This window comes from Catharus ustulatus, chromosome 10, assembly GCF_009819885.2.
Source record: "Catharus ustulatus isolate bCatUst1 chromosome 10, bCatUst1.pri.v2, whole genome shotgun sequence".
Taxonomy (NCBI): Eukaryota; Metazoa; Chordata; class Aves; order Passeriformes; family Turdidae; genus Catharus; species Catharus ustulatus.
Genome location: NC_046230.1, coordinates 8,705,377 through 8,727,666, shown reverse-complemented (window position 1 = coordinate 8,727,666; position 22,290 = coordinate 8,705,377). Strand labels below are relative to the sequence as shown.

Genomic DNA, 22,290 nt, shown 5'->3' with positions numbered 1-22,290 from the left:
TTGTGGAGCTACTCCTCCAACCCCAAAACTAAGGCTTGGCTTTAGGAGAGCACACCATGAAAGTCACTGAGCAGCACTGCTGGCACCTTGCCCTGGCAGCAGCCCAGGTGGAGGGAGCCCAGCAGAGAAAGGAGTCCCAGACACTGCAATCCTGGGGCCCTAAGCCACCCTCAGGCTGTGTCCTGCTCCCATCCCCTCCTGGAGCACCAGGCTGCTCCCCATGTCCCAGCACCAGGGACCCTCCTCGAGGCACACACCCCTTGTGGCAGAGGGACCTGGCTCTCCTAGAGCTCCAGGACCTGCCATTCCCTGCATGGGTATTGTTTTCCAGAATGGGCATTGTTTCCCAGAAAATACATCAACCTTGTGCTGGCTGCACAGGAACTTCTCACGTTTACCAAGGGTTTGGCCAGGTCAATGGGACATTGGTGGCATTCAGCAGGTGGGATGGGCAAACCCTCGGGCACTCCCAGCCACCATGGGAACAGCAAATCCAACAGGCAGCTCTCCAGCCCACCACAGGCAGCACAGCATTCCCACCACAGCAAAGGGCAGCAGCAGGCAGGGGGACAGGGAAGACATAGCATGGGCAGCTTCCTAAAATAATTACATACACATATATGTGCATATGTACATATACAAAAAATATATATATATATAAGGAAGGAGGACTGTCTCAATTCAGGCTTCAGAAACACAAAACCAGAACAAGGTTAGTAGAACTTCAAACCTGCAGAAGCACAACCAGCCAACACCCTAACACAGTCACTCTGTCTTTAAAATAAGCCCTTAGACAAAATCTATAAGGTAGTTGACTATCTTATAATGGCTTAGAAAAGGAAATTTGGCTATTGGTAGCAGGGAAAAGTACTGTCACATTGATCTAGTTTGTCATCTAACACCTAAAACTGGCAAACTGTTACACCTAGAAGTTCTATTGAAATACAAAAGGTTTCCAATTTAAACTTCACCTTAAATGATTCACAGCTTGTCTCAGTTACGAAAGCCTTATTGGCACTTTTTCTTCAAGGGTGGAGTACAACTACCAGCTCTTGCAAAATTCCCTTTCAATCAACACTTTATCAACTTGCACACGCCATTTATTTTTGTATTCTGACATGTAGTTACTTATGTGTCTGAATACAGTTTTACGTTTCTTGTGCAGTGCAATATTTGGGGCTTTAAAGAGCTTGGCTTTCGAGTGACTCTGTTTGTCAGCAGTTCCAGGCTTGTTTCAGTGAGTGTTGCAAAGGTGCTAAAACTAACAAACATAAGAATTGTTAATCCCAAAGTTTGCTTTCAAGTGTGTTTTCCATCACTGCACAGCAATATCAGTGGCATCACAATTGGAGGTAAACTCCTGCTGATTAGGAAACGCCTGCTTACCCTGAGAGGGAGTTCAGAGCTCATCACTGCTGAGTAACTGAGGGCTGACAGCCTTTAGAAATCTGTTCCTCTGAAAAGCAGGATGGAAAACTGAACTGCTGTGGGTTCAGACCCAGGACTTTCTCAGAGCTGCTGAAAATGTCCCTGCCCAGCTCTTCCCAGGGAGCCCCGAGGGGCACACCCAGCCTGGCATCACCAAACTCTGCCTTCCTGCAGAGGTGCCACCTGTCCCTGAGTCAGCAGCTTATCACTGTCACATGCCAAAAGCTTCCACACCTGCCCCAACAAGGTCCATGCTGCCCAGCTCTTATTTACATTGCATACATTAAAGTTTTATAGGCTATAAAGAGATGTGGCCTGGGGAAAAAAAACAAAAAACAGAAAAAAGAGATTTCCAGGCATGCTGAATATCAAACTGAAACAGTATTTTTTTTCCAGGTCTCTGCCTTTGAAATTCCATACCAAAATAAAGATTTCAAATCTGAAGCAGTGCAAAAAGTAAAAAAAAAAAAAAAAACAACAAAACCACAACAACAACAAAAACTCCCCCAAAAAAAACAAAGTGAGCTTTCATCTCTTGAGCTGAGATGTGCAGTCAATTTAAAGTACATTTGGGGACTGTGTGAAGCTATTTTTCATCTCTGCACTTTGTGGCTGAAATTGCAAGAGACACAGGCATCAAACCCTGGCCTGTGCAGTTTCAAGAGTGTTTACTTCAAATTGCTGGAGAAGAGAAGCAAATACACCAGAGCACCTTCATTACTGACTCAGCACCTTGCTCAGAGGTTTCATACAGCTATTTCCTCCATCTGTGCACAGAGGCAAAGCTAAAGCCTGCACCACTCTCTGTATTCTCAGAGTCAGGGCCCCATGGAAGCACAGCATGCTGCTTTGAGCTGCCAAAGCACCTGGATGCAGCAGCAGCCAGCATTTCCCACAGCCAGCCACCTGAACAGAAAGGCACAAGCAGCTGGCTCTGGGGACCAGGGCTGGGGAAGACATTCCAGGGTTCCAAGTCCACTCCTCTGCTGCTGCTGAAATGAACTCTTTATAATTTTTCTTTCTGCCCTTCACCCTTCTAGAGCTGTTTCACAACCTTTGGCTTCAACTGAAATTATTTATGACTACCTTATGCATGTTTCTTCTTGTGACTGTAGTTTTATTTTAAGAAGCTCCTTCCTTCCCATGGTTTTTGCAGCCAGCCCCATTCTCTCTCCAACTTCATTTTGCTGGGGATTTATCTAAGCTTTCAGTCTCTGCCCAGAAAATAGTCTGTTCTTTAATCATCCCTGGCCCTGCTCCAGTTTGAAATTATCTTTCTCAAATGGGGGTGACTGGCTCCACATAAACTATTACAGATAAGATGGCAGGAAGTCTTTGTAAACAGCACTGATGCCACTTTAATTTTTAAGGGAAGAAACTACCCTGACTCATCCCGAGACACCAACATCGTAATTTCCAACTTGCAGCAGAAACTCACAGGTTTGAGTGGGAAACAGCACAAAAAGTACCACCCTCAGCACCTGCTGCTTCTGCAGAGCCACTTCTCCTGGCCAGTGGTGTCACCTCCTGTGTCACCATCATCCCTGCCAGCCCTGCTCCCAATATATTCGTGTGCTTTACCCCAGGCTCTTGAAAAAGCCATTGCTGGTCCACTCTCTGCTGAAGAGCTTCACTAACAACCTCCCCTCATCCTGAGCACCCCTTTAAAAGGGACCTACTCCTACCTTTCCCTTAGGGCTCTCCCTTTGATAGCAGCTCCTTCCCAGGTGGTAAGGGAATTCTGCAGAACATGCCTGTGTGCTGCAATTGTCCCTTCATGCTCTTCCCAGCCCTCCACTCACTGCTGTTGTCAGAGACTATCAGGCTGCCTGGATTTTTACTGTCCTCTAACACAGTTCTACATCATCATCATGCATTCAGAAGCATTTCTTCAGAACTCCATCACCAAACCCCTCCAATTTAGTGAAAAGCACAGCTTTGTCCCACTGCCACCTTGGTGTGTCCCACTCAGCTGAGCCAAATGTCACATCCATGACCAAGGCACCTGAGGCCAGGGTGGACAGGGCTTGGAGCAACCTGGAATAGTGGAAGGTGTCCCTGCCCACAGCAGAGGGGATGGAAGTAGGGGATTTCTGAGGTCCCTTCCAACCCAAGGCATTCTATGATGTTATGACTCTGTTAGACCAACACCAAGAGATCCTCCCAGCTGAGCATGGCACAGCAATAACACATGGCCTGCACAGGCATTTTTAGCCATTTCACAAATTCATATAATTAATGTTTTAAAGATACAGATTGTCACAAACCCATGTATTTTAAACAGTTACCCCCTTTCAGTATAAAGTGTAACTCCACAACTCAGCGAGTGAAAAATAATATTAATCATCATAATATCAGATGCTTGAATACTCTAAGTCAGACTAGATCTGGCCAATACTCAGATGAGCTCCTTGCAAGGAATATGCAAGGCAAGTCTACAGAAGAACATGTAAAGAACTCCAAAGGCTCAGTTTTTTGAGCAATATGCAAACCCAGAAGGCAGTGACTACCAATTTTCATCTCCTGTGGCATGTTTCCAGAAGCTGTAGGTGTACTCCTGGCCAAAACCCAGCTCTAGTTATACTGTGTCCACCTACTTCTAAATTTCATCTGCAAGTTATTCTTCACGTTCTCTTTATAAAATGTATTGACTAAGGTTACTGGCACACAGCAGCTGACGTCTTCTATCCAAGACCAGGTGTTATCTCCTGTTTTTTCAGTGCTACAATGGAAATGCATTATTCTGGATACCCCAAATCCATGCTGAAGCAATGCTCAAGTCAGTTAAATTGTAAATGCTCTCATATTAATAAAAATCAATACTTTCTAGTCTTAGCCTTCAACAGACAATCTGACCTTTCCTCCCTCAAGTGACTGCAGAAGCACTCTGCTTATTGTTCCACTGCAGCCTGCATATCCCCTTACTATCAGGCTTATAGTAATTTCAACCAAGCCAGAACTATATGAAATTGCACAGAATAAATGAGAATAAGAGAAAGATTTCCCGAAGTGATGAAAAACAATCCCTGAAATACTATGACACATTGGGAAGGAAGTGTTTTCCCAACTGTTCTGTGCAAACTGTATCAAAAGCATCTCAGTCAGTGATTGTGCTGAAAAAAAAAGGTCCAAGATGTAGCAGAGATGAAGAAACCCTGAGTCAGATGATGCCTCTTGCCTCCTCCCTCAGTATTGCAATGCCTTTTCTTCCTAAACATGAGCTACACACAAATAGTGTTGGTGCTTCTTTTGTTTGAAGGGATTTTGTTTGTTTGAAGGGTTGTTCTTGTTCTTAAATATTCATTTGCTATGGATACAGAATTAAAATTTAAATTAATCACAGAAATACTTACAGACCAAACAATTATCATTCTTCTAGATACAGAGTGATCTATATTCCAGTAGGTAAATGGAAGGAAAGTGATATAAAAAATCTCTTCACCCAAAGCAGCTGAAAACTTGAACAAGTAGTAGTAGAAGTAGTTCTTCACAATATACTTCTGTGTGCAATCCTGGAAATGAGAGAATGTTATCATTTTAGTGAAGTAGGAAAATATAACAAACACTTCAAATACTATAAGTGCTACAGTTCCAAGTCCTTAAACCAAATCCTTTGTTATAAAAAGTGTCACTGAAGTTCAACTTTTATACTAGAATGAAGACTGTAGTGACAGCACAGCTACATTTCCTGCAGAGCAAAAATCTGTTCAGAGTAACTGAGGTAGCAGTCACATGGACAAAGACTTCCAAGAGATGGGATCAGCCTTTCATCAGGTGCATTTCCTAAAAGGTATTGACATGCTAAGTTTGAAATTTCTGCACCAGTAGACAAAGCCACCACTGTTTTCACTGGAAATTCATTTTGAAGAGAAAAACTTAAACTGCAATTACTGAACTACTTCATTTAAGATTTGGCTCATTATAGTCCCTGAAATTTGCTGCCAGGTGCTGCTGCCAGCAGCCCTGAGCAGAGTTCTGCCCTGTGCCTCCAGCCCTGTCTGCCAGGGGCAGGATCTCATGGGACCACCCCACACTGATGCCACAGCTGGAAAACCCAGCTCCTCCCTGGGACTGGGCTCAGCAACCACAGCTGCACCAGCACATCCAGGGGAACAAGGCTCTGAGGGGGCAGAGAGGGGAGCTGCACCTCCCAACATCAGATTTGCACCCCAACATTTTAAGTAACAACCTTGAGGTTGTCTTTTTAAGCATTACTAGTAGATGCATTGCAAACAGCAACACTTTAGCACTTATGTATTCATTTTATTTAGCATGAAATTTCATTCAGTCTCTGGATTTGGCAGCTGGATGATTTCATTAGATGTACCCCACCTAACAGGTTCATTTTCCCTCTTCCAAAATGTGACACCCAGAGCTGGGAAGCCACACAAGAGCGAGCACACATTGCTTAGGCCATGACTTTGGCCACTTGTTGAATTGTTTAGAAAAGGTTTGCTGCTGCTGCCATTTGGGACTGAGACAGCACTAAGAAGCCTCACTCTGTTAGCAGGGGCAACAGGCAAGTGAATCACATTTTGTAGGTGCACCTGTCACTTCAGGAAATTAAATAGACAGGAGTTTTGATTTGGGGGAGGAGCAAAGGAGCCAATCTAGTCTCACTCCACCTTCCCTCCAAAACTGAAAATATGTACATTGGCTATGGAAATACAAGATGAAAGAACTTCCTAAAGATGAGAACTGAGAAGGGATGATGAAGGTCTCAGCACAGACACACTAAGTTAAGATTCAGCTTTGACATAAGCTTGTAAAACTCTCCAAATAGGAAAACTTATTCTTGGAGCTGGCTATGTAACTAGTTTACTAAAGAGAAACTCTCATCCTATGTGCTAGTGAGAAAACATAAAAATTGCCTAAGGAGTCTAGATATGCACTTGTGACTCAGTGCAAAAGCCATTAGAAGTTCCAGTCTCTTCATCTGCTTTTAATGCAGAGATAATGCAAACTGCACAGAGATGACAACAGCAAGATGGAAAGAACTTGCATCCATTCAATTATCATAAAAACCCCACAACTTGAATTTATTTTTGCACCAACAACAGAAAAGATGAGTCAACATTTTCTGAAATGCCAGGGTCAGAGGAGTGTTCCCCATCTATCAGTCACACAGGTCACAGATGAGTTACTGGCATCCCTCTAGAGCAGCTCTGCTGTGGTTGCATGACAGAGCAATCATTCTGAGTGTTTCAAATCTCTCTGCCACTCAGAAAACACCCCCAGCACAATTAGCAACTCCAATGCTTCTGTCTGAGACCCTGAAACTCTATTTGGTGACACTTAACACAGCCCTACAGAAAGCTCTCTTCTGGCACCACTAACTCCTCACTTCAGCATTAATCTCCAAGGTACTGGGAATTATCTGCTTGTATGCTCTAGCTCAGAGAGGATCTGGTAATGCTTTTATATTTGCAACCTCATGGGATGAGGGATAAAACTTTCCAATTCCAGTAACTGTTTTGTGGGGAAATGTATGGTTTATCAGGTTCTAAAAGAAATGTGGAGTAAAAGAAATATTTTCAGGCCAAAGGCAGGTCCAAGTCCTTCCACATGGTTCTTAAAAACTTTCTTTTTTCTTCCATTCTTTTTTTATCAGAACTCACACACACACCCACTTGGTTGGGTTTTTAACACTTTTTTTTTAAACTCTACAGCATCAGTTGTGCACAGCCAATGCGTGGCAGGGACAAAACAGAGCCTGTGTGTGACACAATGCTGGCAGCCACATGTCACACACACAGAGTGCCACAGAACTGCTCCACTTGAGACTTGGTAGTGCATGGTAAAAAAAGTGATGTTTGCACTTGTTGTGATCCCAAAGAGCAGCAAGCCTCCTCCATGCACCTTCAGAATGCAGTCAGCTCACGTTTACTATCACACCCACTGTTTCTGCAGAAAGCAGAGTGCAGTGCTTTGTCAAGTGCCTTCCCTTTTTATTCTCATCCTAACCCCAGCATAGAAAAATCCATTATTTGTGTTAACATCTTCTAACATTCCCAGAAATTTATTCAATCTCTAATTTTAAGTAACTCCTATCTTTAGGCTTGGTTATTCTTAATGCACTGCAGTGTCCTGATCCCTTCCTCAATGCCTGGAGCCTTTCAGCAGATCATCCTTCCATCCATCTCCATTGCTATTCAGTCTGGATCAAAGAGCTTCTAATGGGCAGCAATTAAGGCTGTAGATAAAGTCAGAATTTTTAGAGCATTTCAGAAGCAAGATGTAATAAGTCTCAACATTCACAGACACATAAGACAGGTAATTTCACAAAAATGACCTGGTCTCATCAACTACAGAATATCTATTTTGGAAAACCTCAAGTGCTCAGACTACAAGAAACTCTCATGGATGTATGAGTCTCCATAAATAAACTAGGCAGTTATTGGCACAGAAAATGGCTATTGCAGGTCATCCCACATTTGCAGTGGGATGGGTCACCCAGGGCAGGTACTGCCACAGCACCCACCCACCCTCCCTGGAGCATGGGAGCATCCCCAGAACATTCTATAGGGCCAGCAGAGCAGGGCAAACCAACACCCTGATGGCCCTGGGGATACAGTAGCACACAATGACACAGCACAGGAGGAATCCATCGTTTTAGAAAGGATGTATGTATGCAGTGCTTAACCTACAAAGCTGAAGCAAAGGAACAGCAGCTGAGCCACAAACATAATAGATTAAAAATGCATTTTTAGGGAAAAAAAAAGAGCAGCTGTGCAAAGATACTACTCCTTGCAATTCCTCTGGGAGATCTCTTGTCAGAGAGCAAAACAGGCCCCAGCTTTTCCTGCCCTGTCTCCAGAGACAAGCTGTGCAGCATCAGACTTCTGAGGCTGAGTCTGACCCAGAGATCCCATTAGCCAACACTCTGTTCTCAGCTCTCAATTACTTCGGATCTCTCAGAAGATGTACATGTTAATTGAAGTTCTTGAAGTCCCTTACTCCCCTTCCAACAGAATTGCCTTGCAAAAGATTAGGAGTTTCCCTCCCAAAGTCCCTAATTAACACATTACATACTTTTCACTTCAAGGTTTTTTAATACAGTAGAAGAAAGGGTTCTAAATTTAGAGAAGCCACCAAAATCAGGCACAAAAGGAAAAAAAAAATATAAAAATTCCAGACTACATGCTTCTGTACACAAAGACAATATAAATCAGACAATTCAGCCCCACAGGGCTGTACTGTTTAGAGCAAAACCAGTGGGGAAAAGCCTTTTGTACTGGAGTACTCTGCATAAGCAGTCAGTTTTACATCACTTCATGTTTATTAACTGTACCAAGTTAAAAAAGGAGCCTATCAAGTCACATCAACAACAACAACAAAAAAATAGATGCTGGCAGTAAGATTTTGAAAAATGAGAAAAAGCAAAACCCATGATTATCAAAGGCTTCAGCTCTTCCATCCAACTGCACAGCTGCATGTCAAACACACTGAGTTTCCTGGAGATCCAAGAGGCAGCCAGGAGCAGCCAATTCCACTGCAGCACTTATGCATCCATCTCCCCTGGGAGCAGCAGCACTCAAGCCTTTGCTCCATGAGGAAGGAGTGGGAGGCCAGGGAACAGGGCTGCACCCCCGTGGGAGATGCTGGTGTGGCCATGAGCCCCTGGCTGGGTGCACAGCACCCATGGTAGGGTGAGGAGAATACAAGTCATGGAAGGGATTGCAGAGATGTCAGGAGACAGCAGGGGCAGGACAAGAACCCACAAAGCACACACCAGGAGCCCTGAGGCATCAAAAATACAGCTAACCAAGCTCATACATATGTGCAGCTTCCCACTCTGTTTAAACGTTTTAAAACAAGTAATTAATTTTTTAGTATCTGCAGAACATGAAGCAGACAGTTTTCAATAGCTGCCCAGGTTTACAGAGTGTTGCTGGAGGGCCAACCAAAACCTCAGAAAAGTGGAGATGGAGACAAACAGAAATCACAAGAAAGTCCTCCTTAAATGTCATAACCTTTTGTCCAGCTCTGCTGTTGGCAGCAGGTCCTTGTTGACCAGCACACAGAGGGCAGATCCAGCTCCCAGCTGTTGTGCAAGCAAAGACAAGCAGGCACTCCTGGCATAATGAGCAGGGATGTGGCCTGGAACCCTCAGCTGATGCAGAAGCAAGAAAATTATTGCATGAGACAGAGCAATGCTCAAGCTTCAAGCCAGAGTCACAGCACTTTCAGTGGTCTCAGGTGAAGAACCAGTGGGCAGCCTAAAAATCAGTCAGAATCCTGGCAGTACTTGGGCAGTATCTTAACTCATTCCAAAAGGCCATTGGACAGAACTCTCAGCAAGGTACACTAGAAGAGCAGTGCTGCACAGCCAACAGCACCAGGGATGGCCAGCAGCAGCCAGGCTGAAAAGGGCCATGCTTTGCCAGACCAAGGGCTGAGACCACCCAGAGACAATGGGAAAGGTCCCTGCAGGTGTCCCAGCAATGCTGGCCCCCTGGGCACAGGGCTCATCAGTCACCACATCCTACAGCAGTCTGTGTTCACCCAAAGCCTCCCCTTCAGCCTGTACAGGATGGTCAGAGACAGGTACACACCTGCACACCCCACACACTGAAGCTGGAATGGGTCCAGAACACAGTTCAGACACTTCAGTGTATGTGTGAACATTCCATTTTTTAACCTTCATATTATTTCCCTTCCACTCTGCCTAGTAGTTGGGAGATAGACTGAATTTCAGGTTTTATTTCTGTGTCTAGCTCTAGAAGTAGCATGATCAGCCTCCTTCCTTGTGCTGAAGGGACAACACAGAAGTAGCAGAATCTGCCAAGTCACTTAAATATAAAGAATATCATAAGGCTAGAGTTGACAGAGCATTTGTTTAGGCAATTAATAAGAAGAACCAAGGAAGGAAGAACTGATTAGATTGTCTTCCTTAAAGACCAAGAAACCAACCTAAGGATCTTGCAGATAGAAAGGGTGCTGAGGAGATTTCTTGGGAAGGACCATGCCTGCAGTCACTGCAAAGGACAGCCTCACATTTCCTGACAGACAGCCCAAACCAAGGCTGGTCCAGCTTGTCCCCCAAGGATGGATGGCTTACACCCCACCACTCTGGTGGAAGTTTGTCTAACCTGTCCTTACTGAACCTGAGGTGCAAATTCCGCTGCTTGCTCCAGGCAATCTCCAAGTGCTTTGCTCTCCTGCCACCCAGTCTGAAATGAAACTTTCTTGCTGAAATTGAAACCTATAGCTATTTTCTTATCTACTGCAGACAAGGAACAAATTGTTTCCTTCCTGTGAAGGCTGACACAGGAGAAGGTTGGTTTAAGCATGCAAAAATGGCATAACTGTCCTCTCTTCGCTCCCTAATCACCTGGTAATTTTTACAGGGGGTACTGAGCATTTTCCAGACACAGCACCTAACATGCCTGTCTTGAATTACAGAGCCAAAGATCAGATGTGACACTTCAGCAATGCTGAAGGAACAGTCCTGCACAATGCCATTCCATTTGTGGGCAGTTTTCAGAGGTTTGTCACCACTGAACTATGTCAAACCTATGATTTCAAATGACTGTTTTTCCTCCATGAGCTCTCTGCCACATCTATTGTTCCGTTCCACACTGAGTTTGCACCTGCTTCTCCAATAAGTATCTGCACCTATTGAATAGAAGTCAATTTTCAACCATACCTTCAGCTTGACAGGACTTCTGTTCTCATCCTCCAGCCTAACTGCACCTTCTTCTAAATTCATTCACAGGTATCATGCTTCTCACATCTCCATTTCCAGCTAGTGATTTCCACGTGGCTGTGGAGCCTGTTCTGAAGAGACTCTCATCACTTTCCATCAAAAGGTGTCCACTGTGGCACTCAACCTTGCAGACTGTTTGACTTCCTATATTCCTTCCTTAGACACCTGGGGAGTTGACATCCACAATTCAGAGAGTCATAAAATAGTTTGGCTTGGAAGGGGACCTTTAAAGATCCTCCAGTCAAACCTCACACCTACCAGCTCATACACTTTGGAGCTTTTGCTTGCTGCTGTTGAAAAGGGAGGACAGTCTGGCCTTCCTCCACACAGTGGTGTCCTGGGATCAGAATTATGTTTCATCCCTTTTCTGTATCATTTTGCGGAACTCCAACAGGCCTGCCTTCCCCCATGATCTTTCTGAGCACACGCCTTTCCAGCATGGAGGGATCACTGCTGCATTTATTTCCTTGCCTGCTCTTTATGGAAAGCTGTTCCTCCCATGGCCATTCCAGCTGCTGGAGTATCTCCCCAGAAGCCCAGCTCTGTTGTTATGAATCGCTGATGTGTGTCAGCAGCATTTTTCTGCCAAGAAAGCTGCACAACAGCAGCATAAATAGGGCTGTGCACTTCTCCCTGATGAGCTCACCCCCTGCACTCCCTGAGCCCTGCTTTGCCAGGCAGAGGTTGGGCACTGGGACACGGCTCCTTCAGCTGCCCTGACAGAGGTGGGTGAGCTTCTCACACACTTCAGCATCCTCCCACGTTCCAGGAAGAGCTGGCCAATTTGTGCAATATGGAAACAACAGGGCAAGAGAGGCAGGCGAGGGAAGGGCAGAAGAAAAAGAAGATGATACATCTTCCTCCCCATTTTACACTGGAAGGACAGGTTTATTTAATTGCATTTTAATTTACGAGAATTAGACTGCAATTTTGTGGGGTGCAACATAGAGCCTGTCCCTGGAAATGTCTGAGGAAGGCATTTTAAGGATTAGGTAGCACCAGTGTCTGTGGACAGAGGGAGGAAAAGGCAAGTTAAGAAACAGAGAAAACGAATTTTAGGCAGTTCAGAAAGATGGGGATTCCAGCTTCAAAACAGATATCAGACTCCTCTGGAGCTTACTGTACTTCATATTTCCAAAGGTGCAGTGTTACTAAAAGATTTTGGGTAGAAGGACGTGCCACAAAGCAGCAGTTTTCCAGCAGCACAGCGTTAGATGGTCACGCTGCCCGCACACTCACCACCTCCCTCGAGCACCACCACTCTGAGTGCTGACTGCCAGAACCAAAGGAGTCAGGGTCACCAGGGCCTGCATGGCTGCTGGAGACCCGAGGTGTTCTGCAGAGACAGGGGAGAAGGAATGGGAAGACTCACTCACTTTTGCCCCAGCACACCAGGTCTGAGGAGATCCCCAAGAGAAACTCAACCTAACCTAATCCAGCCCAACAGAAACCTGCAGGAATGGCAAATGACCATGGAGAACCAAGACTTCACTGTTACATTTCTTTTCAGAGCAAAAAGCTCGTTCTCACCTTTAGATTTTATTTTAGAAATTTAACTATAGCCTGGAAGTTTGACACCACAGATGAATCACTTATTTCTACCCAGCAGCATCATGAATCCAATCAGTTAAATTTTCACAGAGATCAGTTCAGTGGCAGAGGTCTGTTCTGAGAGGCACAGAGCAGCAAGGCTTCTGGAACACAAACATAGTAACACCATACCATTTTCAGACAGCTAAACTATTTTAATCTCTTACAATCAGGCACCAGCACAGGGTGAAGTGAGTTTTTTGCCAGTAGATATTGCCAGGATTTGAGACAAAGAGCAGTATCCTAGAGTAGAGCTTTGGGTTAAGTGCCATCACATAAATACAAGTGCCTTGTCCATGCACTCCCACAAAGGCACAGAGCCGTGTGAGGAGGAAGGGATGTGTTCAAACTGCAGCTGTGAGAGGCACATGGCAGGACAGCTCAGCAGCCAGCCTGCCCTGGGAGGAGAGCTGCAGATAAGATGCTCTTAATTCTCTTGCTGCCTCATTATTAGCTGCAATTAGTGCAGGCCATGCCGATGACAGCTCTGTTTCTGATGGAGAAGCACACAAGATCACCGTGTGGGCTGGTGGTGCCCAGTGCTGCTCCAAGCCTGGATCTCCCACCCCAGAGAACGAGGCACGCTGTGGCTGCAGCTCCCCTGGCACTGCCCCAGCCAGCAGGGCTTGGCATAGGGCTGGGGACGCTTTTTGGGAGGTGCCTGCAAGCCTTAGAGCATTTCAGTCAGTCCCAGTTCAAAATTCACCCTGCAGGTGGCACGGCTGTCAGCTGCCCTTCTGAGAGGACTCCCTGCTCCTCCCCACACCTCTCTTTCAGTCTTTTGCTTGCTCTGCCCTTTGCTTCATGCCACAGACCCTGGTGGGTGGGCTGTGTGTTTGCCAGGGAACAGGCTCCTCACTGCTGATACCTCTGGGCTCTTTCCACTGCAAACACCCAGGCTTTGCTCCCGCAGCACAGCTGAGCTGTCTGACTCCTGCCAAGTAAAGTACCCCAACATTCTCACTTCTCAAAGGGAAATGGCATGGGGAACACTAAAGGCACTACACCTCAAACTGGTTGACTTAAAGCAGTCATAATTCCATTCAGTGGAGCAAGCTGCAAAGGGGATAAAACATGGCCTGGCCTGGGGTGATAGCAACCAATTCCTGTGTGCCAGAACCCACAGGCTCAGGGAACCCTACTAACAGGGGCTTGCAACTGCCAGCTGTCTTCAAAAGGAAGGAATAAACATATCTAGCAAAAAATGTTCCAAAATTCAGTTATAAAACAAATCAGTAATTTAGCTGCATTAATTAAAGCATTCACAGTCCTCTACATCTAGACCAATAGCAGTTTACCTTGGAAAAGTAAGTTACAGGTGCTGCCCAAACTGGACTGATATGGAACCCTTCAAAGAAGGAAAGTGAACAGACATTTCAAAATTTCATTATTTAGACAACACTACCTGTACCCTCTAGATCTCAGATTTACTTTCCATAGCAGTCATTAGCCACCTTCCAATGCCCAGATGACCCATACACATTCCCTTCAGAGCATAAAAACGAGGTAAATTGAAAGAACTGGCCACCCAAAGGAACTTTCCAGAACACATTTTCTCTGGCTTCTTGTCTGTTAAATCTACTCCTGTTCTCCAGAGACCCAAACGAGAAAAACGACAGCATATTAACTTTTATTATTCTGGTTGATATCTGAACTAATGGCCCAAGACATTTAGCAGAATTATAAAGCAGTAAGTGGCTCACCTCCAAGCACTGGAATTAATCCTAGAATCCTGACAGTTCCTCATTATGAGGTCCAGTGGCCTCCAAAAAGATGACTCAGGCTGTGAGCCAGGAAGCACTGAGTCATGAAGCACATCATCATCACCATTGGTGTGAGGAGCTGGGCTGCCAGCACGGCCCCTCGTGTGCCCCTGTGCCAGCCCCCACTCACAGGACATCTATTGCAATCAGCAAGAAATGACAAACTTGTGTTAGCTTCAGGTGTTTCTGCAGCAAGATGAGATGGTAACACACAGCACACACCTGCCTTTGCTCTCCAGAGGGGATGCACGGCTGCTCCCTGAGGAGAGGCAAGCCCAGAACTGATTCTCACAGGGGTGCCACACACTACCTGAATCCTGGATGTGACTCTAGTGTCACCTTCCAAAGGACCACCACTCAGGGCAGCCAAAACCCTCCTGTGACACCATCTTGTTCATAGAGATGAACGCTGTCCCTCACTGCTACCTCAACCCAAAGCAAGCATTGCACACATGCAGGATGGTCCAGCTCCCTGGCAGCCCCGCCAGGCAGGGGAGATCTGCACGCTGAGTACAGAGCACGGGAGTGATGCTGGGCAATGTGAGCCTTGTGCTCAGCCCATTGAAACAGGAAACTGGGTTTCATGTTTCCCCAGCTCCCAAAAGTTCAGCTGTATTCTCTAGGGAGACAAATGTTAGTGCTTGAGGCAGAAATGCCTCCCTAGCAGTGCTCGTGGGCTTTTACACACGGGTTTGCCTCTCCTGCTGAACCTGCCTCAGCTACCACCAACTTACTGCTGCACGGAAAGGGAAACAACATGAAACAAAGTAAGCCTGAAAAACAATTTAAAAAGAAAAAGCAATATTCTGAGGTGAATGCAAAAATCTATTGCAAGGGACCACCACAGAAGAGAGACCTTGACTCAGGCTCTAGAGTAAGCATGCTTCAAATGACCCATCCCATCACAGCAAAAACAGTGTTTTCATCTATATCCTGCAAGTAACCACATTTTTGGGGACTGCAATGCATCTGAGATGGATGTGCAGTTTGTACCTACCTTCTGTATCTGTTATCACCTGGCTGTTATCCTGATTATCCTCCTCACCTACGGCATGAACAAGAAGCACTGAACATCACCAGGCAGTTTGTAAACATTGCACCAGTTCAGAGCAGTTCTGACAGTTAAGGAGTAACTACAGTGTAAACATGAACTGTACTCTCTAAGGCAGGAAGACAGATCTCAAAATGATAAAGTATCTGGGAAAGGAAGAATGGAGAAAGACAAACAAATCTCTACAAAGAACTTTGAATAGAGGGCTGTTTTTTTTCCTTTGTACCCTTTCATTCAGGCTATCAATTTCAGGAGCAAAAGTCAACCAGAAGATTAGAGATAAGCAAAGCTCCACTTTTAAAATATATGTAAACCTTTATTTGGCCACGCACAGAACACCAACTTCAGGCAGTAAGTTGGTATTTTTAAGAGCACAGCTTGAGGATTTCCTACAAAGCATCAGGAAAAAAACACTTTTTAGCTGTTCCAGAAATAAATTCTTTGTGAAATGATAGTTTCACAAAAGAGGAAGCAGTACAGAAGAGAAATCAGTATTAGCCAGAGACAGGATAATTACAAGAAGATGCTCTCTTGCCTTTTGTAGTAATAAACCCAGACAGTTTCTCCACTAAAAGCCATAGATTCAGTATCTAGTCCTAGCCAGGACATAAACCATTGTGCATCATACACAGACACCAGAGTTTGCATCTGAGGTATTAAAAAAGTGATTCTAAATGATCTGGTAACCAAGGAACACCAAAAACATGGGCTGGGTCACTGATTCATTATTTAAGAAGCACTTGCAGCCACAGCTGTCACATCTAAGCATTTCATTCCTTGTCTCATCTCATGGCAACTCCTGTGGGGCAGGCAGGACTGATTTACAAAGATTCAGACACACAGCCACTGATGCTGCTGCTGGCCACTGTAATCAGGCCTTGTGGCTTTCTTTTTTAAACACACATTTAATCTCCAGGTTATACATAAACAAAGACGATGATGAATTGTGAGCAGCACTCCTGGCACAAATGTATGCAATAATTAAAAGCCTCCTTCTTCCAGAGGAAGAGCTGTTCTGTTTTTTGCCCCCTTTGAGACATCCTCTCTCTTCTCCACACATCTTCCCCTACCAGCCCTCAGCTCCCTCTCCAGCTGGGCACATCCAGCCCATGTCAGATGGAGGGGCCCAAGAGCTGGCACTGGAGAAAGGGGGGATGTCCTGGAGACACAGAGCTGTGGCAGTCCCACTGTCTCATTCACATCTTCACTGCATGCAACATGCTCTGTTTTTACAGGTATAACCTAGTGGCTGTCCAAGAACTTACACAGGAGAACCTGAGAACCTTTAAGACAGTTGTGACAGTAAAGACAAAGCAGTGTGAAGGTTACTACCTTACAGAAATCAACTGTCCTCATGACAAGGACCTTGAAACTCCCAAGTTTCAGGAAGGGATGGATGGGCACAGAGCCACACAAGGCTCCAGGAGGGAGATGCAGGAGCAGCATTTTAGCACCTTTCTGTAAACACCTGCAGCTGGCAGCAAGGAAATGCCACTGTCCATAAGAGAATTCATGGCCAAGGAATTTGCTATGTAAATGAGATTCCTAAAACTGGTTATTTGCAGATACATTAGGGCAACCCCAGGTCATTTATCAACCAAACAGAGGGTCTGAGCCATAGCCTAAAGGAGGTCCAGATTCTCTTTTCTCATTTCTTGTCAGGTTGCAGAAGGCCCTCCTTGTAAAAGTGGACTTTTCACTTCCAATTTTGATAAAAAGGAACAGAGAGAGCCTGTCTTTACAATTCATTGAAACACTGTTTAATCTATTACTCCCATCTCATTTTGTGGGGTGTTTGAACCCAACTTTCATGTTTCAGAAGCAAATGTCGTAATTCTGTAGGAATAAACTCTTCTGCTTTTACGTCCAAATTTCATGGAGTCTCACCCAGAATACATTCACCCTTCACATAAAGGTAATCGTGCCTTACTTCAAACCCAAAGCAGTTGCTCAAGGTGAACAGCTGCATTCACAGAGCATTAACTCAGACAGGATTTTAGTATCAACACTGCAACATGAACTACGTCACTGCTCAAAACAAAGCCATGATGATAAATCTTTTAGTGAATAATCTGCACAGTTTATCCAAAATGAGCTTACTATAGTTCAGAAGTGAGCAGACTGAACTACACCTAATTGAGAAAGAGTCAAGTGGCAGCTAAAGAAGAATTTTAGATGCTTGAAATGGGAAGCTGAGCACTGGATGTGGAAAAAGGAAGAGTAAAATAGTACAGAAAGGAAGGAGTGGTAGAGTTGTGACATTCATGGCTGGTCCATGAATGGTTTATATTACAGTAGAGTTTGGAAGCCCATTATCGCACCTGCTTTCCAAAAGGCACGACAAAGCGATCTGCTAATGAATCCAAGTCATTACAGTAAGAGAGAAAGCAGGTCGTCCGACCTGTACACAGGGGTTGCATCATACCCTTCTCTGTTCCCTTCTGATACACAGGGGAATTACAGACCGTGCCGGGAAACCAGCCTGGCCAGCGGGAAGCGCAGGAGCTGAGGCTGTCTCCATCAGCAGCAGGGCTGGGGCGCTGGGAGCGCAGCGCTCGGCAGAGCCGGCTGCGGGCACGGCCGTGCGGAGCGCAGGGACAGCGCGGCAGGTGCGCCCGCACGGACACACCCGCCAGGAGCCGAGCTGCTCCTTCCCCACCGCAGCCCGGGGCCAGGCTGGGTGCCCCCCAGCCCTTGTGCAGGCAGCTCCCTTCCGCAGGCTCGCACCCACCGCCCCATCCCGGGGGAGCGCGGGGAGCCCGGACTGCGGCGGGGCCGGGATGCAGCGGGGCTGCGGCATCGCACGGCGCTCCCCGCCCGCAGCCCGAGCCCTCCTCCCCTCCTGCCGGCCCGGGCAGGCGGCTGCATGCGGGGGGACCCTCCCGGGGCGGCTCTGCTGAGTCACAGCCGCCCCCCGCCCTCGCTCACTCACTCACTCACTCACTCACTCACTCACTCACTCATTCACTCACCTGCGGGCCGGGGGCAGCGCGGCCGGAGCCGGCCGGGCAGCGCAGCGTGCCCGCTCCATTGCAGGCACCGCGCTCCCGGGGCCCCTCCGCGGGGTCACCGCTGCCGCCGCGCTCCTCGGCGGCGGGGAAGAGCCCGCAGGAGCGCTGGAAACGCGCCACGGGCTGGGAGCTGCGCAGGGTGCCCAGCAGGCGGGCCATGCTGCCGCCAGCTCCGCGCAGCGCGGCCGCAGCGCGCCCCGCCGGCCGCGGGGCCGCGGGCAGGTGAGAGCGCCCCGCCCCGCACAGGTGCCAGTGCCCCGCCCCTCCCGTACAGGTGTGATGGGATGTCCCGCCCCTCCCGCACACGTGAGATGGGATGTCCCGCACAGGTGTGATGTCCCGTCCCACCCCTCCCGCACAGCGGTGCTGCCCCGCCCGGGAGCGCCCCTTGCCGGCCGGGCCCTGCGCTTCCCCTCCCCGGTTCCCAACCCCGCGAGGACAGGACATTCCTCTTGTTTTTTTGGTGTTTTTCCTGTCAGGATGTTCTTCCTGCTGTCTTCCTAACCTGAAGCTAGAATGCCCTGAATCACAGCAAGATCTTTGGGAAAAACACTTAGGTGTGGATGCCAGGCTGCATGGGCTCATCTTCCATCAATTCATCTCACAGGGGAAAAATACACCCTGAGCTGTGCCAGTTTTACTTTGTCCACTTTGGAATCAGCTTTTATTTCTTTTCCCAAATATTTGCACGCCTGCATTGTATATATCACATGTATACGTACACCTATAAGGATACATCTCTAAATATTTTCTCCATTAAATACACCTATGGAGTTTCCTGCACAAAAAAAGAGGAGTTATCACTTAGAAGACACCCTCTTCAAGTTCTCAGGCTGCAAACCTTGCCACAGGTGATCCCTGCTGATTCCTACTTCTGAAACATTTAGCACCTCAGTTCCATCAATGCTTTTTTTTTTTTTTTAAGAACAGCCCATTTCTATTCACAGAAACATATTTTGTACAAGCATTGCTCAATCATCATTTGCTCAACATAGACTCGTTTAAAGTTTGTTGCTTTTTTTCATTCTCAAGTACCCCAAATTATGCAAGATTGCATTAAGCCTTTTTTTTTCCCAGAGTGCTTGGAAACCAAAGCCATGTTCCTTTGCTTTTTAGCAAGCCAGCGCGTTCCCATGGCACAGTTTGTGCTGTCTGTGGGAGATGCTCACTCAGGCCCCACGGGTGCCTGCTCTCAGTGCAGCAGAGTCATCTCATCACCCAGCCTGGGCTGGGGCCAGGCCAGCCCAAGGGCACACGGCCTCTGTGAGGAATCCCAGGCATCCCTTCATCACCCCCATCCACACTCCAGCACAGACTCCATAGATCTCATCGAATTGTTTGTGTGATTCATTTTCTTTCATCTTCTCCAGATGCAATCTTCTGTCAGGAGAGGTTTGCCCAGCCTCCAGGTGCCATCACGTGTGGGTGCTTTCCTCACTGCTGCTGTGTGCACACACAGCCCTGGCCATGATGACAGGGCTCCCCTGCCAGCAGAACCAGCTCACAGGGACTGAGGAGGGAGGCAGCCTGTGCAGGTTATGTGTTTGTACTCTTCTGCTGGGGGGAATTATTTATTGTTTGCCTCTGGGTCTGTTTTTCAATAGCTGTAAAATTTAAAAGGTGCGCTCATAAGTATCTGGGAAACATTTGTCTTCTTTTTCCTGCTCCCTGGATATGTGAAAAATCTACAGGCATGGAATTTTAATTAAAAATTGCATTTATATTTTTTATTCCTTCTACATAGACTGACTTCAGTAAGGCTGAATGCATCCAAATCATAGTCCCTTCATGGTTATTTTCACTGAAAGAGTCTTCTAAACTATTTCATTCTTATTTTGTCCACCTATGTGTCATCATGTACAAAAATCTGTAAGATGTTAATTTGAAGGGTAGAATTACACCCCTGCAGCTGGGAGCCTTGCCACTGATGCCAGTGGGATAGGATCTCATCCAGGGACACTGTGGAAAGCAGGAAGGAAAGTGCATGGCTCGGGCCAGCACTCGGTGGGTATCTTAAAACATCTCTTTGTTAACCACAAGTCAATATTTATCTGATCTGCCTACATAGTTATGTCATTATAATGCTTCCCAGGTATTAAAATAGAACTGAGTGTTCACAGCCAGCTTCTCCCTAATTCCTCTTCAGGTGCACACGTAGGTTAGTGGGTGTGTGTCTCAGAGAGGATGTCAGCATCCAGCTGAGGAGAATTCAGGTTTCATTAATCAAACTTACTCTAAACTTAATAGAGAGAAAAAAGAAGAGGGAGATTTCTACTTATTTTTAATATGCCTTATCCATGTCTTGGAATCAATATGAGTGATTACAAGTACTACATGAGCTGATAATGGAAGTCTGTGACCTTTTTTTTGCTGTGGAAAGTGAAGGGATTTTTGGGAGTTATGTTCCTCATATAGACTGAAGTCTGGAGTGAAGGAAACTTTTCAGGTCCAGTTTCATAGAATTATAGAATATCCTGGCTTGGAAGGGACTCAGAGGGATCGTTAAGTCCAGCTCCTGGTCCTGCAGAGGACAGCCCCACGAGTCACACCTTGTGCCTGAGAGCAATGTCCAAAGGCTCCTGAGCTCCGCAGGCTGGTGCTGTGCCCACGTCCCTGGGGAGCCCGTTCAGTGCCCAGCAGCCCTGGGGGAGACACCTTTTCCTGATGGGCACCTAACCCTGACTCAGCCTCCTGCTGTTGCTTCAGGTCCTGCCACTGGCACAGAGGGCAGAGATCAGTGCCTGCCCCTCCCCTTCATGAGAAGCTGCAGCCTGTGCTGAGGTTTCCTCTCAGTCTCTTCTTGGCTGAATAAGCCAAGTGACCTCAGCTGTTTCTCACATGGCTTCCCTGCTAGACCATTCACCATCTTTGTAAGTTTAGACAGAAAGGAAACTCCTTAGCAGCTTTTGGACATTTTCTTAGGAAGATAATGATCAATCTAATCAAACTGCCTCTAACACCTCTCCTCAACCAATTTTTTAACCAGCTAGCAAATACAAACCAAATCCATCTCAGGAGCAGAGGTTTCCCCAGATTTGTGCTCCTGTGGCTTTAGGGGAAAATGGCAGTGCAGCAGAGACACAGCTTGAGCTGCCTGATGACCCCAGGCAGGACACCCTTATCTCCTGGCCTCTTGTCTATCCAGCACTGAACAGATGGGGACACAGCTGCAGGATACAGCAGCTTGGTTGGGGGACCAGGAAGAGGGAAAGAGAGATGCTTCCAGGAGGGAACAGAGGGTCACAGGAAGGACCACAGCCCAGGAGTGAAAGGTGTTTGGGCCGTGGACAGGATGGAGGATTTGAGGAGAAGCAAGGGCAGAGGACTGAAAATGTCTAGTAATGGGAAAATGTAAAAATCTATAGGAACCTTATTTTACCATTTCTACTGCTCACAGAATGACTTGTTTACTCCTGCTCAAAGCGAGAGTCTGACTCAATCATCTTCTATTCCCTCTATGAAACAATGTTCTAATGGCTTTTTCCAGAGACTTACCTCCCATTACTCCTGATGGGCAAGAAAATACTGAGGATTTGGCCCTTGAAGGACTTGCAGAAAAAAGAACCCCCCAGATTTAACAATTAAAAAAAAAAAAATCAAGAACTGTCCCAAACTTTGCATGGCCCATACAGATTTCCAGAGATTGAGAAAGGCAACTTCCTGTAAAACCAGTGGAACCAATTTTACTGCAAAAGACTAGATGAGTAGAATTCTGAGAGTGTTTAAAAGAAGTTATTT

The 22,290-nt window shown here is 46.4% G+C and overlaps 1 protein-coding gene across 1 annotated transcript in view; it reads right to left on the bottom strand.

Moving 5' to 3' along the window:
* Window positions 1-18,711, bottom strand: part of LOC117001080 (sphingosine-1-phosphate phosphatase 2-like) — a 35,077-nt gene extending 16,366 nt beyond the window's left edge. The window contains exons 1-2 of the mRNA XM_033069253.1: window positions 18,514-18,711; window positions 4,782-4,940 (exon numbers count right to left, since the gene is read on the bottom strand). Coding sequence (XP_032925144.1) covers window positions 4,782-4,940; window positions 18,514-18,711 — 357 coding nt within the window. The remainder of the gene's footprint in view (window positions 1-4,781; window positions 4,941-18,513) is intronic.
* Between the last annotated feature and the right edge of the window lie 3,579 nt (window positions 18,712-22,290).